The following is a 16,112-nucleotide window of genomic DNA, read 5'->3' on the forward strand; positions in this document are numbered from 1 at the left end:
TGTGGTGTGTGACGTTTATTTTCTTAGTAAATAGAACATCTGCGCGCTAAAAAGAAGACAACATGAATTCTAGGTCATCCGGCGGGCGCCTCACAGGTAGCCCTCCTTCTTGAACTGCTCGTGCAGGGCGTCTCGGTATTGGTCGAAGCCGCCGTCCAGCCGACACACTTTACCGCCGTCGCACACCCACAGCTCTTGGCACACCAGACGGATCAGACGCTCGTCGTGCGACACCAGGATCACGCCGCCCTGCCGCGCACGCAGGCACGCACGCACGCACACGGCCTTCAAATCGACTCTGGCTGGCGTTTGCGATAGGGTTGCTAAGCCTAACCCTTGCGCTACTTAAATGTCATCAAAGGCCTCGCCCGCCGCTGGACTCACTTTGAATTTGTTGAGCGCGTTGGCGAGCGCCTCGATGGTCTCCATGTCCAGGTGGTTGGTGGGCTCGTCCAGGATGTAGAAGTTGGGACTGAAAGGGCAGAGGAATAGGGAAGGCCGCGTCAGATGACTCCACGAGTCGCGCAGCGTGCTGGGCCTTACCAGGACATGGTCATCTGGGCGAAGGCCACCCGACTCTTCTGCCCTCCCGACAGGCTGGCCACGGGCCTGGTGGCCAGCTCTCCCGTGATACCGTAACCTCCCAGCTGGTGGCGGTACTCCTCTTCCGTCCGACCTGCCGCCACCGGCGTGCAAGTCAGAACGGTGCGGCGGCGCACGCTCGCGCCCAGTGACCTACCGGGAAACTTGTTGAGTAGCAACTCCACGGAGCAAACGTTCAGGTCCAGCTGGTCCACGTGGTGCTGACTGAAGTAGCCGATCTTCAGATTCCTGCCGACGTCACATTGTCAACTTTCTCCACTGAACGTGTCAAATCACTTGAAAGCACTTGACACGAAGGATGGAGCGCTACGCGACGTTCACCAAGTCCAGTCAGTCGTCCGGCGGCCGTCTCACCTGTGAGCTTGGCGGATTCCGCTGACGGGCGTCAGCTCGCCCATCAGGAGCTTGAGGACCGTGCTCTTCCCGGCGCCGTTCTGGCCCACCTGAGAAGGGTGTAGTAGACCTTAGTCGAGGACGCTTCCGAGAAATGTTTCCGACGCACGCGTTCAGAGCACGTCTGCGGCAAGAGCAGAAGCGTCGTCTAAGACGTGCCTCCAGCGCAATGTCTGAGATGCTGCGTTTGTGACATCACTTTTGCCTCACTCACGTCTGTGGCAGACACACACACACACACACACACACACACACACACACACACACACACACACACACACACACACACACACACACACACACACACACACACACACACACACACACACACACACACACACACACACACACACACACACACACACACACACACACACACACACACACACACACACACACACACACACACACACACACACACACACACACACACACACACACACACACACACACACACACACACACACACACACACACACACACACACACACACACACACACACACACACACACACACACACACACACACACACACACACACACACACACACACACACACACACACACACACACACACACACACACACACACACACACACACACACACACACACACACACACACACACACACACACACACACACACACACACACACACACACACACACACACACACACACACACACACACACACACACACACACACACACACACACACACACACACACACACACACACACACACACACACACACACACACACACACACACACACACACACACACACACACACACACACACACACACACACACACACACACACACACACACACACACACACACACTGGCCGACAGACTTTTGGAAGACATACGATGCAGACGCGAGACTCCAGGTCAGCACACAGGTTGAGTCCGGAGAAGAGGCGCTGGTCGGGCGTGTAGTAGAACTCCACCTCGTCTAACTGCAGGATGGGAGGAGACAACTTCTCAAAATTGTCCGGGAACCTGATGCGACGACAAAAGGATTCAAGTCAACTCAAGCGCACTTTTTGGAGCGGAGCGCATCACTGGCGCGGCTTCGTACGGACCTCAGCGTGACCTCGGCTTCTTTTTCGATGGGCTTCAGTTCGGGCCTGTAGGCAAATGTCAGCGTGGCGACACGTCCTCGGTAAGAATGGAGGTCCTTCTAAGGGCCGCGCTACGCTACGCTGCGCCGCGCCGCCATCTACGCACTTACAATCTTTCCAGCACTTTGAGTTTGCTCTGCACTTGAGCCGCTCGGTTGGCATTGTAGCGAAACCTGTCAATAAAAACCTGAAAACACACACACACGTGCACGCACCTCAATTTCCGTTCCACAATGCCCGATCCAAAGTACGGCCGGACGGATACGAGCGTCCCGGCCGGCACGGTTTGAAAATGTGCCGAGCGCTTACCTGGATATGTTGCCTGTACTGCAGCTGGGCCTCGTACTCTCGCTGTTGGTTCTTGAGCCGATCTTCTTTGGTCTTGACAAAGTTCTCGTAGTCGCCGCGGTAAGTGTCCAGCCTGCGCGAGTGTAGGTGGACGATGTCCGTCACCACCGCGTTGAGAAAGTTGCGGTCGTGGGACACCACCAAGATGGTGGACTGCCACGTCTGAGGTGGGGTGGGGAAGGAGCCGTTTACACCAGCGGCACGCTTACACCAGCGCCGCGCTTACGCGGACGGCGGCGACCCGTCGTCGCTCGCAACCAGACCTGCAGGTAGTTCTCCAGCCACAGGATGGCGCTGACGTCCAACATGTTGGTGGGCTCTGGAAGGAAAGAGGCACACGCACGCACGGCACGTTTAGCTGGAGCACTGCGGAGCGCTACGCACACGCTACCTAACCTTGTGGTCCACTTTTGCTTTGTGCCGCAAGCTACAATTGGCGTCGGGAAGGCACATTCTGTCGCTCGCTGTTGGAACGCTAAGCAACGGGACCACAATTCTGTCTTCTGCATTCTCATTTGATACGGCAAACTTTTTCTTTCCACGTTCTTTTGCCCTCGGCAGGGGTGGGTGGGGGTGGAGACAAAACCCGGTGGCTTGGCTAGCAAAGCGACACTGCTCCTACGGCTTTATACCACTACACCGCGAGTGTTGAGAGTACAGCTGAGGTCATGTGACTCACCGTCGAGTAGCAGCAGGTCGGGCCTAATGACACACACACAAGGGAAGATGTGACAATCGCGACTTCAGTCAGGTGTGATTGAGGTGGGTGGCAAAAAAAAACTCACCGAGCAAAGAGAGCTCTTGCCAACGCCAACCTCATCCTCCAGCCTCCTGAAAACTCTCTACGTGCACACACACATGAAATTGAATGCGTGCTTGCTTGCTCGCACGTGCGTGCGGAAACTCACTTGGTGGGCTGCTGCTGCATTTTGGGAGAAAATCCCAGACCGGCCAAGATGATGGAGGCTCTGATTGGATGACAACAGATGTCAATCAAAGCCTCCTACCGGATGCCTCGCTCGCTTACCGTGCGGGGGCTTTGTCGGCTTCAATCTCCTCCAGTTTGGAGTAAATTTCCGACAGGCGCACGCTCTCCGCCCCCTCGGCTCTGAAACGCATCACAAGCGTGTCAGAACAGCGTTTGGCCAAAGCCAGACGCAAAGCTCCGTCGGGACGGCCTTTTTGACCCGAGTGCAAGGCATCGGCCGGCGCCCACTCACGCGCCGTTGGCCACGCGCGCGTTGAGGCGTCGCTCCTCCCGGAGCAGGCCCTCCCTGAGCGCGTCGCTCTCCAGGACGCTCTGCAGCGCCGTGGTCTGGTCGCCCGCCACTTCCTGCTCCACGTGGAGGATGGAGATGTGAGAGGGGACGCGCAGGCTCCGGCTGGCCAGCATCTTCAGCAGCGTTGTCTTGCCCAAGCCGTTGCGGCCGATCAGGCCGTAGCGCCGGCCCGCCGCCAGCGCCAGCTCGGCGCCCTGGAGGAGACACCTGAGGACCAAAGGCACCGTAGTGGAAACCCCAGGAGCCCGACGCGCGGCGCTGGCTCGCTGGCCCGCTGGCTCGCTGGCCCGCTGGCTCGCTGGCCCGCTGGCTCCTCACCTCTCACCGAAGGACACGTCAAAGTTCTCGATTCGGATGTCGTAGCTGCGGTTCTTTCCCGCCGGGTCCACTCGTCCTTCTTTCTTGCTGCTGGCCTGGCTGGCCGACGCCTCCTCCAGGACACTGAGGGCGCCACGGGTCAGAGCGAGGCAAACGGCAAAGCGGGACGGACGGACGGACGGCGAGCAAAAAGGCCAGAAACCCACAGCGGAGCGGACGCCTTGTGCGAGTCCTTCTCGTTGCGTCGCTCGTGTTTGGCTTTCAGCTTGGCCTCCGCCTTCTCCAGCTTCTTGGTGTTCACCATCTGGGAACACACGAGTCCGTAAGTCGCGCCAAACCGTCGGTCGGCATCGCGTTGCCAATCTTTGGACACAAGAGAGTCTCTTTGAAGCTTGAGAGCAGCGGAGCCACACGTACCGTGTTCTGAGGACGCTTCATCATCCAGATGCCCCGAACGTCTTCGTTGGCCAAGGCTACGCGCGGCGGCAGAAAACAGCAAGCAGGAAAAACACCAACGTCAGCCACGCAAAAGGCACGGCGGCGCGCATCGGCGGCCACTCACTCGTGTCCGGCGACATCTGGGACAGCTGCACCGGCGCGTCCAGCAACACTTGACGCTGCGAGACGGGACAGCCGCTCCTGAACACACAGGCGTCACGCATCACGCACGCCTTCGACAAATGCGCACGCCACACATGCGAGCGCGGTGGCGGCGACTCGTGCAAGTGAACGTGCTCTCACAGCCGCAGCGTGTTGAACATCCGCAGGCAGATGCCTCGGACGTCGTCCTCATTCTTGGAGTCGGCCGACACCTCCTGCAGGACGCCGCCCACCGCCTCAAAGACCTCCTCGCCGTCTTCAAAGTCGGCCCCGCAGCCGTCCAACACGCCTGACGGACACAAGGGAAGCAACTTGATAAAACGCTAGCAAACCCGTACGACCCGAACCAACGTCAGTGAACCCAAAGTCAAATGACAATAGCGCCCCGGCCTGCCATCTCCTGGACATTCCTAAGTTCTTTCTGCAAACGTAGACTAGTTCAAACAGGTGAACGTGTGCAGCCACTTGGAAATGATGAGGAGAGGAATTCAGAAAATCGACCTGACTTAACAATGGATGATTCAAATGGGTTTCAGGTAAGAGCCCTACTTTGAAGAAATGACTCGTTTCTTTTATTGATTAGCAACTGGTCAGGTGTATTGAGAAGCGGGCCAGAGATTGCTGCGCGTTGGGTCGTTGCCGTTCTTAAATGCGAATTAAGTCACACGTCACATGGTTGCACTCGTCCTGAAGAAATGTATCTGCTCATGCTGATGTCAATCAATGAGCCTTTTTTGAAAAGATCTCATACTTGTCATACTCACTCGTCTTATCTGAATCAAGCTCGAAATGCCAAAAGAGACAAAAAAATGTCAGTGTAAGCGATTTCTGGTTCCATCAAAACCGACATGGAGCCTCGTAGCCGGCAAGCCAACGCCAAACTCGCTCATCCCTGTGAGCCACGCCGGGTAACTGCTTAGCAACTTGCCGCTAGCAGGATGCCCCAGCCGGCCAGCCGGCCAGCCAGCCAGCCAGCCATACTCTGACACGGAGGGAGGAAAGAAAAAACAGAAACCGGCGACAAAAAGCCAGCCGACAGGCGGCGAGTGGTCCACCCTCTCACCTGTAATGTAGTCGAACAACTCCGAGTCGATGTCAGGAAACTCGCTCCTCAGGATCTCCTCGTAAGTCGCCGCCATGACAGTCACACCACGACTCAGCCGCCAGCAGGCGCGACGCGCGCATGCGTCAAAGCGGCGACGACGGCCGCGTGGAATTGTGGGAGTTAGAGTCTTTCAAACAACGTTTCTTCTGGCGTTGTGCAACGGCGAAAGTCGACTCGAGGATAAACTTCCTGCCAATTTTGCACTTCTTTATGAGCAGATTGTTTTTGCGCTCTTCATCAAGAGCAACAATGATGACAGTCACGTGTGCATAAATCTCATAATTTGAGCTGTTTTCTCGTCACTATAAACAATTTTACAAAAGAGATCCATTTAAAAGCTATACCAAACATAATCAAGCGTTTGGTACAAGTTTCTGCGGCAACGGAGCCCGCGTTGTACGCATGCGCAGACCTGTCTCCAAAGTTTAGGGTGGGATGTTAGCATTAGCATGAGCATTAGCACAGCGGGCTAAGCAACAGACCGCAGTGTAATGGCGACCTCGGTGTTGTTGGGCTCTGCGACGGACAACACGGGACTCGGCTTCGCGGTTAGTAGTGGTGGGGGCGGCGGCGGTGCCGGCGCGGGGGGCGTCCTCGTGGCCGGTAACAACGGGCTGACGTCGGCGGCGGGCCCGGCGCCGTGGAACCGCTCTCTGGAGCGGGCTCTGGACGAAGCCTCGGCCACCGGCTGTCTGAACCTCAGCGGCAGGAAGCTCAAGGAGTTCCCCCGCGGCGCCGCCAACCACGACCTGACCGACACCACCAGGGCCGGTGAGTCCAGGCCGGGCAGGAGAGTCCTCGCCGTCGTCCAAATGTTCTCCGAGTAGTTTGGTGACGTTTCCGAGCCACTTCGTAGAACAAGTGTCGTTTCGGTTCCAAGTGACAACAACATGTTGCTTCAGCCGCCCCTAGCGCAGCACTCGTTCCAACAGTCGGAGTTTTGGAGACGTTCGCTCGCTACCTCGCTCGCTGTCGTCTTTGTTGTGTTCAAGCGACAACGCGAGCTTTGGTACACTTTCGGCCACTTTAGAGCTGGACACAGCCAACTTTGGTGGTGCTAGCAGTTTAGCACGTTAGCGCGTATTAGCATCCCGCTAATGTTTCAAGTGCGCTCAAGCGGCGGTGTCAACCTCCTTGGATTCACAACCCAAAAAAAAAAAAAAGATGACAGCTCAAATTTCTCCAGAAAGTATAATTAACAACAAATCTTATGCTTCTCATAATCCTCCTGCAAAGTACATAAATGTCTTGATTCAAAGGGAGGAACAGTCTGGAAGTTGGTCGAAAACACAATTGATACTTACAGGGCAATCTATGTATTTGCCGTCTAGTAAGCAACTTATTAAGTTCTCGAAACAATTCAAGAGCGACAAAACTGTGCATGCATCCGGATCCGTCCAGATGGGAAAATAGCATCGGCACATGACAGCATCGACATTGATGGAGTTTGCCGGGGGGAAGAAACTTCCGTTGGTCGTCACAGATACAAATGACGGTGTCGACCGTCAAGATGGCCACGCCGAGTCGCTGGAGGGAAACCGATTTCGGCGTGACTCTGTATGCGCAAAGCTTTGGCACGTGGACAAATGATGCCGTCGGCGTCAATGTCGTCTGCCGCCTCAAGCGCAGCGCTCGCCTCGGACAAGTGCGCGCGCGCACGCAGGCCATTGTTGGGGGTCAAGTCACAAGTTTTCTTACTGTACCGGCAAACCAAGTGTGTTAATGCAACCGGCCCGTGCGTTTTCTCTCCATATGCGTGTACGCAGACTTGTCTCGGAACCGCCTGTCGGATCTTCCGGCAGAGGTGTGCCTGCTGGTGTCTCTGGAGAGTTTGAACGTCTACCAGAATTGTTTGAGATCTCTGCCCGATCACATGATCAACCTGCAGGCTCTCACCTACTTGAACCTCAGGTACCAATGTACCACAACTCCCGCCCCTCGCCGCCTGTCACTCACCGCCACCGTACTCTTGCGTCAGTCGCAACCAGCTGTCGGCGCTGCCGGTGGTCCTGTGCAGTCTTCCGCTGAAGGTTCTGATCGCGTGCAATAACAAGCTGGTGGCGCTGCCTGAAGAAGTGGGCCAGCTGAGGCACCTGACGGAGCTGGTGGGTAGCCGGAGACGTCGGGAGAGGGCGGGGCGCGACCGAGTCGGCCTTGGCGCCAAGCCTTGACGGTTGCCGCCTCCCTGCAGGACGTCAGCTGCAACGAGATCCGGACGCTGCCTTCTCAGGTTGGCCGGCTGGAGGCGCTCAGAGACCTGAACATCAGGAGGAACCACCTGGTCGCCCTTCCTCCCGGTACGTACGCACGCACTCGTCGAGGTTAGAAGAGTTTGCTTGAAGTTGAATTTGCTAGTCAATCATTTTTGTTTTTCAAATTCACTTTCTTTTAGCGACCTTTGAATGACTTTGCTGGATTTTATTTTTGGGCTTACGTTGAGTCCGTTTTCCATCCGCGGCCCCCCAAATCCTCCCTTTTCAGTCAGTCAAACCATTTGTGCGGTCCAGGAGTCAAAGCCATTTTCATCATTTGTAAGAAGGACAAAAAAGGGCGTCTTTTGCGCGACACGCGGTGACGGCCGCGGGTCTCTTTCCAGAGCTGGCTGGGCTGCCGCTGGTTCGTCTCGACTTCTCCTGCAACAAGGTGACGTCCATCCCGCTGTGCTACACGCGCCTGTCGCAGCTGCACACCATGGTGCTGGACAACAACCCGCTGCACACGCCGCCCGCGCAGGTACGGGACCGCGTCGCCGAGAATGGGACCCGAGCCGGTCGCGGTCCGGAAGAGATGATTTTTTTTCCCTAAACGCTTCGACCTCAGCCGGAACTCGCTCGTCATTAATCTGCTTGCGTTGTGTAGATTTGCATCAAGGGCAAAGTTCACATCTTTAAGTTCCTCAACACGGAGGCCAGCAAGACGACCCCTGACCTGCCAGAGCACGACAGACCCACTTTCAACTCTGGCTCCTGGTCTGAACTCATCATTTCCCAGCGAGCGAGCGCACGGAGCTGCTCAGTCCGCATTGCCACTCGCTCACTCGGCGTGTCTGTCTATGTGTGTGTTAGCACGGATGAGCTGTACTCTGGTCGTCCCTCCGGAGCCTTGGATTCGGGCTTCAACAGTGTGGACAGTGGAGACAAAAGATGGTCAGGAAATGAGGTCAGACAAGCTCACAATATTGCACAAAATCCAGAAACACCAAAGATGTATGACATTGTGACACGCGTGTGTGTTTCACAAGGACCTGTCTGAGGGTCCCGCTCGCGTGCCGGATGTCCACAAAGAGTCGAAGCGAGCGCCGCCGCCGGCCCACCTGCTGGCCAACGGCACACGTGAGCGCGCTCGGGCTTTATTATTTTAGGAGGGAGGGAGGCAGGCAGGCAGGCAGGCAGGCAGGCAGGCCGGCAAGTCACACGGTCGCTCGATGGCGTGCGCAGACGAGCCGGAGCAGATGGACTTCATCGACGGCGGGGAGGACGAGGAGGAGGCGGCGGCGAGGAGCGCGGCACGAGGAGCGGCGGGACGGGCCAGCCTCAGCTCGCAGTTCATGGCCTACATCGAGAGACGTATCGGCGGTCCGGTACGTACGAGAGCGCCGCTTGTTATGTTGTGTCTTGGTTTTTCACTACTTTGCCTTTGTCTGCCGGTTCAGGGTTCTCCGGGTAAAGGCAGCTTATTCAGAATCGACGACTCCGGACCGAGACCGGCCAGGTACGCGCGCGCGCTAGCATCTAGCTCGTCACAGCGCCTATTCCCGATCAAGACGGTGTCCTCGCTGTGTGTCCGACAGGACCGTGGCGGACGGCGGTCCCGCGGCGGCGAGCGGCCACCTTCAGGTAAGGTCACGTCAGCCGCTGTCGACGTCCGCGGGACCTCGTCCTGATGTGGTACCCGCGTGTCGCTCAGAGAGGCGCCGGCGTGGAGAGGATGAGGCGAGAGGCTCAGCTGGCCGCCCTCAGGTACGACGAGGAGCGACACAAGACGTGCCCCCCGCAGCCCGACGCCAAGGTAGCGACCGGCGTGCGTCACCATCCGGGAAGACTCGCTTGCATTTTATGAGCGTGCTTACAAAACAATTGAAAGTCCTTTCTCACCTGCACTTTTGCAAAGTAGTTCCAAGTTCATTCCAAGCGTGCGGGCAAAAGCAGCCTGGCGCCCACCCGACCTTTTGTGCTCGGTGAAAGTTGACCGCTTTGCCGGCATTTATTTGTTCGCAGAGTCCTAACAAGTCCAGCCCGGACTGCAAGGTAGCCAGCCCCAAAGCCCCAAAGCCCCAAAGCCCGCCGGCCGGCATCCTTCTGGCGTCCCGCCTCTTAACATCCAGCGCTCACTTTGCGGCTGTGTGTGTGTGTCTGTGCGTGCAGAACGTCTACCCCTTGAGACGCTCCACCCACACAGATGACTCTGCACTCTTCATGGTAAGAATTGTCCTCTTCTTCGTGGCATTTGCAACGTGACCACAGCTCGGCGCCGTCTTTGCAAAATGACCGCGTCTCGGCAGCCACGCTAACGTGCGCGCTTGTGCCAGCAGGGCGAAGAGCGAAGCGGCCTCTCGCCGAGCGGTAAGACGGGACCGCCCGCCGAAAGCCTTTGTCGTGGGCTCGTGCGGCCGCATTGACTCGGCCTACTTTGTATCTCCAGGCAATCCCGGCTCGGGGGACGCCGCTTCCTGTCGCGGCCTCGGCGTGCGCCCGGAGAGTTTCCTGTATCGTCTCAGCCAGCGTGAAGAAAAGAGGCGAGGTGAGCGAGCGAGCGAGCGAGCGCCGCTCCGTGCCAGTGAGTTCAGCTTGACCTGTGCTCCCCCCCCACACACACACACACACTTTGTTGTCTAGGCGATGCCCCGGCCTCCGTTCAGCACCCGCAGGAAGCGCCGCCCGCCGTCCTTGGACACGACGCTCAGCTGGTGGAGCAGCTCAGGAAGGTGGCCCAAATGTTTGTTTCCACCAGATAAGGCAGCGTGTTTGCCGGGGGAGGGCTCTCTCTTTGGGCGCTCGGTGTCACAACGGACGCATCTTCATTTTGCCCAACTCGTTTTCCCCAAAGGACAGCTAGCTCGATGGCAGCGCTGTGCTCGATGGCAGCGCTGTGCTCGATGGCAGCGCTGTGCCATCCGCTGTGCTCGATGGCAGCGCCGTGCTCGATGGCAGCGCCGTGCTCGATGGCAGCGCCGTGCTCGATGGCAGCGCCGTGCTCGATGGCAGCGCCGTGCTCGATGGCAGCGCTGTGTTTGGACTCGTCGGGCCGCACACAGCCACCAACATTTGGGGCTCGATCGAAATGCATCGGTGAGGGCGGCGGGCGCTTCCGTTGGCCGCGGGGGTTCAAGTTCCGTCCACGACGGCGCCCGACGCCTTATTTCCATCGGCGCTCGTCAAGCCAAATAGCAAAAGAGCGAGCCCATTTTGCATCGGGAGGGAGACCCGTTGCCGGACGTTGATCGTTTGTTGCATTTGTCAGAACATCGAGGGGCGGTTGAAGGTGTCGTTGCCGAGCGACCTGGGGGCGGCGCTGACGGACGGCGTGGTCTTGTGTCACCTGGCCAATCACGTGCGGCCGCGATCGGTGCCCAGCATACACGTGCCCTCCCCCGCCGTGGTGAGTCCCACAGTGGCTATGCGAGCCACCGGTCGAGTCCCGGCCCTCCGCTCCGTTGCTATGCCAACCGCCCCGCGTGTGTCCCCAGCCTAAACTGACGATGGCCAAATGTCGGAGGAACGTGGAGAACTTCCTGGAGGCGTGTCGCAGGATCGGCGTCGCTCAGGTAAGCGACTCGCCGCCCGTCGCTGCTTGTGCTCGCTCGGCATTGGCGAGGGTGCCAAAATGACATCGTGCAAATCGGGACCTGTCGGCAACTTGGCAAGTATGTTTGGGTCACGCTAATTCTTTGTGCAATATGGCGTACAAATTTCTAGAGCCCTCTCTGATGCTGAACGATACACGTATGGCGATATAGTGAATGGGATTCCCGACTTTTATTCTGAAGGGATGCGGTGTTGACATTTTGGCACTCCATCCACCCGGGAGGCGATGTGTTCAATGACGACGACGATTCATGGATGTCCGTCTTTCTTCGCTTGCCTCTTTTTCCCTAACGATTGTGTGTTTTTTCTTGTCCTCCCACTTCCCTCCTTCCTTTTCCTTGTTAACGTCCGCCTGCCCGCACGTACTCAGAAGTGATTTCATGTCGCGACAGGCGGCCGCCTTCCTATCATCACGTCCCAGCTTTTGGCGAAGGTCCTCGCCACCGTTGCGCTACGCGACGTCATTATTAGCAGCGATTTGAACAGCCAATGTTCAACTCGCTGGCTCGCTCGCCCGCTGCGGGCTCATTGGGGAGGACGCACGTAGACAAAATCGATTGCGGCGCTCATGTAGAACAGGCGCCCGCTGAGTCCGTCCCACGTGGCGAGTGAAGAGCGGCTCGGCGCGGTCCATCCCATCCTCCGTCCCGTCCGTCCTGGTTTGCCCCTTTTTGCGTTTGCCTCATTTCACTTGTGTTGATCCATCTTTGCGTTGTTGTCTTTTTGCCCTCCCTCCCTCCCTCCCTCCCTCCCTCCACGTTGTGCGTGCGTGTGTGTCCAGAGTGACTTGTGTCTTCCACTTCACATCCTGGAGGAACAAGGTCTTCCCCTGGTGGCGGCCACCGTCAGCGCGCTTCTCCGCTTGGCCCCGCCCAGACACGCCGTCGCCACCAGCGGCGCCACGATGACCTCATCGTCGTCCGGAGCCTCGCTTGCCATGTAGCCACCACCGCCGCGTAGTCACAACACACGTAAAGATCCGCCCGCCCTCTCTATGCACCAGTTGCGTTCGCGTTAGCATATCATGACAGCAGCCCATCGGAAAGGTCGCGCGATTCCGTGCGCACTTGTTCTTTTTTTCCACCTGACACACTAGTCCGAAAAACCATCACGTGACTGACACGTGAGTGACCCTACCTGGGCTATGATCGTTGCTAATAACCTTTTTACATTGCTTCTTAGTACTGCCACGTTGAATAGTTTCTTTCATTTACAAGAATGATGGCATAGCTGCTACCTTTGATTCCTAAGCCAAAAAGGACCTTGATTGACCGTTAATACGGTTGGCCTTTCTTTTGCCATGAAATTCATCACATTGAAACGTGAAATTGATCACGTTATGAACTGACGTCGAGTGTTTTTCTTTCTCGGTGGCGGCAATACCCTTCTGCAACAATTAGCAAAGAATACTGATGCTTTGCTGTCGATTATGTCCCGATAGACGTGTCGCGTGTGCCAAGATGGTAGGCGTGCTGTTCACAGTAAACTGCAGCTCATGTGAATATGTGGAAAGAAGCAGATTAGAAGAAAACAAAAGCATTTGAAATGCATGGGAACTTTGAACATCCAAACGTGTCTGATTGGTGCCTTGCTAACTATGCGTTTGGTAAGAGGCGGATGTGTCGGCTTGTGTTTTATTTTTATGTGTGTGTCCCTGTCACGTTTGTGTCTCTCATTTTGCACCTTGTGTCTTTCTCATCTTGTTCACTTCCGATGTTCCCCACACGGCCACGCTCGGCAGTCATTTGATTGCGGCAGGCCCCCGTTGCATTCCGCGACATTAGATTGATGAGGCTGCGCCGGCTGCCCATTTGTGTACAAATGTATTGTGTAAATACAAAGATTGTGTAGTTGTGTATATAAAGATATGGAGACGACAGTGCGGCCTTTCTAAATGACTTGCGTGATTCTCACAGGCTTCATATGAGTTGGTTACCACAGCAACGGTCGGATTTCTGGAAAAGTACACTTTTCTTTTTTTTTTTTTTTTATCCAAAAATGTTTGACACGTTTTCACTCATGTCTCTTACTGTTATTAAAAAAAATTGAATTCGGTTGTCTGTCGAATAAATATTGAAATTGGAATATCCTTGTATGTTTGATTGTTTCCACTTGACCTCAAACTTGTATTCCTCTTCAAAAGCACAAAAACGAACGCACAAAAAAGAAATATTGTCATGAAAATTTAAAAAGATGTATAAGTGGTATATTAAGACTGCTGTTGATGATTATTTTTCATTTATTGAATGAATATTAATTCGTTTTTGGGTGGATTGGACTAAGAAAAACGTATATTTCAAGGGACACTTGATTGGAACTTGATTATATAATACGTCTGTATGTAAGCATGTCAAATCACTCCCCTCAATAACTGGCAATTTATTTATTTTTTCTGTGTGTGGCGATTCTCAGGCCCCAAAATGGGTGGTGAGGTGTTTGGACTGGCCCAGGTACACACACAAACAAACAAACAAACAAACGTGTTTTTTGAGCAGGCGCACCTCGGCCACCCATGTTTGGCAATAATTTCCCAGCATTCTTTTCGCACAGTCTTTTTCGCCATTTTGGAGCTAGCGGCCAGGTAGGAAGCTAAACATGTCTGAAAGAAAAGTCCAAAAGCCTTTGACCAATGTGACTCATTTGTGCTGGCTATTCGCCGTTGTCCCATCTTGGCGTTCCGTACGCACTTGGGCTCTTTGCGGACTTGATGATGGCCCCGATTGAGCTCGGATTCTGCCGCCTAGTGCTAGCTATCTGATCTCCGGCTGGCTGTCTCCGACCGTTTTCACCGAGCTCAGGCGCTCCGAGTGGCGCTTCTCTGCGTGTTCGTTTTACGGCTATCGCGTTGTTCTCGCCGCAAGTCTGCACTTCGGAACGGTGTGGAACCAACCGTTAATGGATGGGACGCCGCTGTCAATGAGCACGTGATCGCAAACTGCAACATTCCGTGTAGAATTGAGTTCCACGTTGTGGACGTGAAATGAGCTGCATCGTGCCATTTTAACATTTCAACGCTATCCGTTTCCACATGAACCTTTATTGTCACAATGTGATCTAAATTGTCTACGCGTGTTGTGTGTGTGCACAGGTGAGCTCTCCAACCAAGAAAAGCCAAGATGCCAGGAAGGTAAGGTTGATTCTTACTTGACTTGGGTCGAAATTTCGCTTTCCGAGTCAAACGTCATTGGTTACCAAATTGGACGAGACCGGAGAATCTGGGACGTCGGGGTGACGGCTCGTGGAGCCGGCCGGTCGCTGGCGCTCGGCCGGCTCGTGGAGCCGGCCGGTCGCTGGCGCTCGGCCCGACGATACCGCCCACTGAAAACTTGCTCCCAGGTTGGGAGAGTTCACTCGAGCGGTATTTGTTTGACGGCCAATACGATGGCGCCCGGGCTCCAGCGCCAAAACGGGGATGAAACGGCTGCGAGAGAATCCGGCCCTAGGTTCCACTAATGGTGCTTTGTGTGTGTGTGCAGGCTGTGGAGCAAGGCCATCTTTACGGGCTACAAGCGCGGCCTGCGGAACCAGCGCGAGCACACGGCGCTGCTCAAGCTGGAAGGCTGCTACAGCCGCGACGAGGTCGACTTCTACCTGGGCAAACGATGCGCTTACGTCTACAAGGCCAAGAAGTAAGTCAGTCTTCCTTTCTTCCGAAGATAGGGCGTGACTCCCGAGGGCCCAAGTCGATTCCAAAGAAGGAAAAAACGACCAGACCAATAACTGGCAATTCCTCCTTAAAAAAGAAACAAACGCTTGTGGCGGGCAAAACGTTGTTTCTGAGATTGTTGTGGGGATTTTCCGTTTCCACCAACACTGGCCAAAGAAGGAAAAAACGACCAGACCAATAACTGGCAATTCCTCCTTAAAAAAGAAACAAACGCTTGTGGCGGGCAAAACGTTGTTTCTGAGATTGTTGTGGGGCTTTTCCGTTTCCACCAACACTGGCCAAAGTCTCACTTGGTGAATTTCGCTCTTGAAAGAAACAACCCGAGCGAAGCCCGCTTCATTGGCCGCTCCCCCCCTCCTTGCAAGTGTGCGGGCACTTGGCGCCGTCGCCCGCTTGATGCAAACGATGACCTTTCACATTCATCTGGAAACATGTACTAAGTGTGTGCGTGCGTGTGTCTGTCTCAGGAACACAGTGACGCCCGGCGGTAAGCCCAACAAGACGCGCGTGATTTGGGGCAAGGTGATGCGCGCCCACGGCAACAGCGGCATGGTGAGGGCCAAGTTCGCCAGCAACCTGCCCGCCAAAGCCATTGGACATCGCATACGAGTGGTACGGATGCAACGCATGCGCACGCGCTCCATCCACCATTGGCGCAAGCCCGACCGACCGACCGACCGGTGATGTGTGATTCTTTTTTGTCCTCAGATGTTGTACCCTTCCCGAGTGTGAGCGGCGCCGCCGCCTCTCTCCGGCAGCTTGCTGTTGTTTGTAAATAAACAATAAAAAGTTGAGACGCCCAACGTTCCCGTGTGCCTGTGTTCCGCACCTCTCCACCAGCGCGGGATCAACTGTTTCGATCGGTCTCA

General features: G+C 55.7%; 3 protein-coding genes across 5 annotated transcripts; 2 read left to right on the forward strand and 1 right to left on the reverse strand.

The window, feature by feature from the left end:
- Positions 1-2: 2 nt before the first annotated feature.
- abcf3 (ATP-binding cassette, sub-family F (GCN20), member 3) lies at positions 3-6,630 on the reverse strand. Its single transcript, XM_085916682.1, has 21 exons — positions 5,731-6,630; positions 4,809-4,956; positions 4,630-4,706; positions 4,485-4,540; positions 4,274-4,371; positions 4,068-4,190; positions 3,690-3,956; positions 3,497-3,577; positions 3,378-3,437; positions 3,255-3,311; positions 3,149-3,171; positions 2,733-2,788; positions 2,431-2,631; positions 2,232-2,308; positions 2,083-2,127; positions 1,867-1,999; positions 958-1,046; positions 740-831; positions 544-676; positions 385-472; positions 3-249 (listed from the first exon to the last, which is right to left on the reverse strand). Exons 1-21 carry the CDS (start codon positions 5,804-5,806, stop codon positions 91-93), a joined length of 2,139 nt encoding a protein of 712 aa, XP_085772808.1. The 5' UTR covers positions 5,807-6,630; the 3' UTR covers positions 3-90.
- Positions 6,118-13,655, forward strand: lrch3 (leucine-rich repeats and calponin homology (CH) domain containing 3). Of its 3 annotated transcripts, XM_085916681.1 has the most exons (20): positions 6,126-6,543; positions 7,539-7,683; positions 7,751-7,877; positions 7,964-8,069; positions 8,369-8,505; positions 8,632-8,741; positions 8,838-8,931; positions 9,014-9,104; positions 9,210-9,352; positions 9,425-9,483; positions 9,563-9,608; positions 9,679-9,780; positions 9,990-10,019; positions 10,137-10,190; positions 10,301-10,334; positions 10,414-10,512; positions 10,608-10,696; positions 11,233-11,370; positions 11,459-11,536; positions 12,358-13,655. In XM_085916681.1, exons 1-20 carry the CDS (start codon positions 6,264-6,266, stop codon positions 12,517-12,519), a joined length of 2,124 nt encoding a protein of 707 aa, XP_085772807.1. In that variant the 5' UTR covers positions 6,126-6,263; the 3' UTR covers positions 12,520-13,655. The 3 variants fall into 3 exon arrangements, with proteins under 3 accessions (XP_085772804.1, XP_085772805.1, XP_085772807.1); XM_085916678.1 differs by having other exon boundaries at positions 6,118-6,543; positions 8,632-8,931; XM_085916679.1 differs by having other exon boundaries at positions 6,123-6,543; positions 8,632-8,931; positions 10,304-10,334.
- Positions 13,656-14,060: 405 nt separating this feature from the next.
- rpl35a (ribosomal protein L35a) lies at positions 14,061-16,046 on the forward strand. The gene is made up of 5 exons (XM_085916498.1): positions 14,061-14,157; positions 14,665-14,703; positions 15,053-15,205; positions 15,711-15,855; positions 15,952-16,046. The coding sequence occupies exons 2-5, from the start codon at positions 14,693-14,695 to the stop codon at positions 15,973-15,975; spliced, it is 333 nt and encodes a 110-aa protein (XP_085772624.1). The 5' UTR covers positions 14,061-14,157; positions 14,665-14,692; the 3' UTR covers positions 15,976-16,046.
- The last annotated feature ends 66 nt before the right edge of the window (positions 16,047-16,112 follow it).

The sequence above is a fragment of the Syngnathus leptorhynchus genome, chromosome 7 (genome assembly GCF_054491065.1).
Source record: "Syngnathus leptorhynchus isolate UIUO chromosome 7, UIUO_Slep, whole genome shotgun sequence".
In the NCBI taxonomy this organism is placed as follows: Eukaryota; Metazoa; Chordata; class Actinopteri; order Syngnathiformes; family Syngnathidae; genus Syngnathus; species Syngnathus leptorhynchus.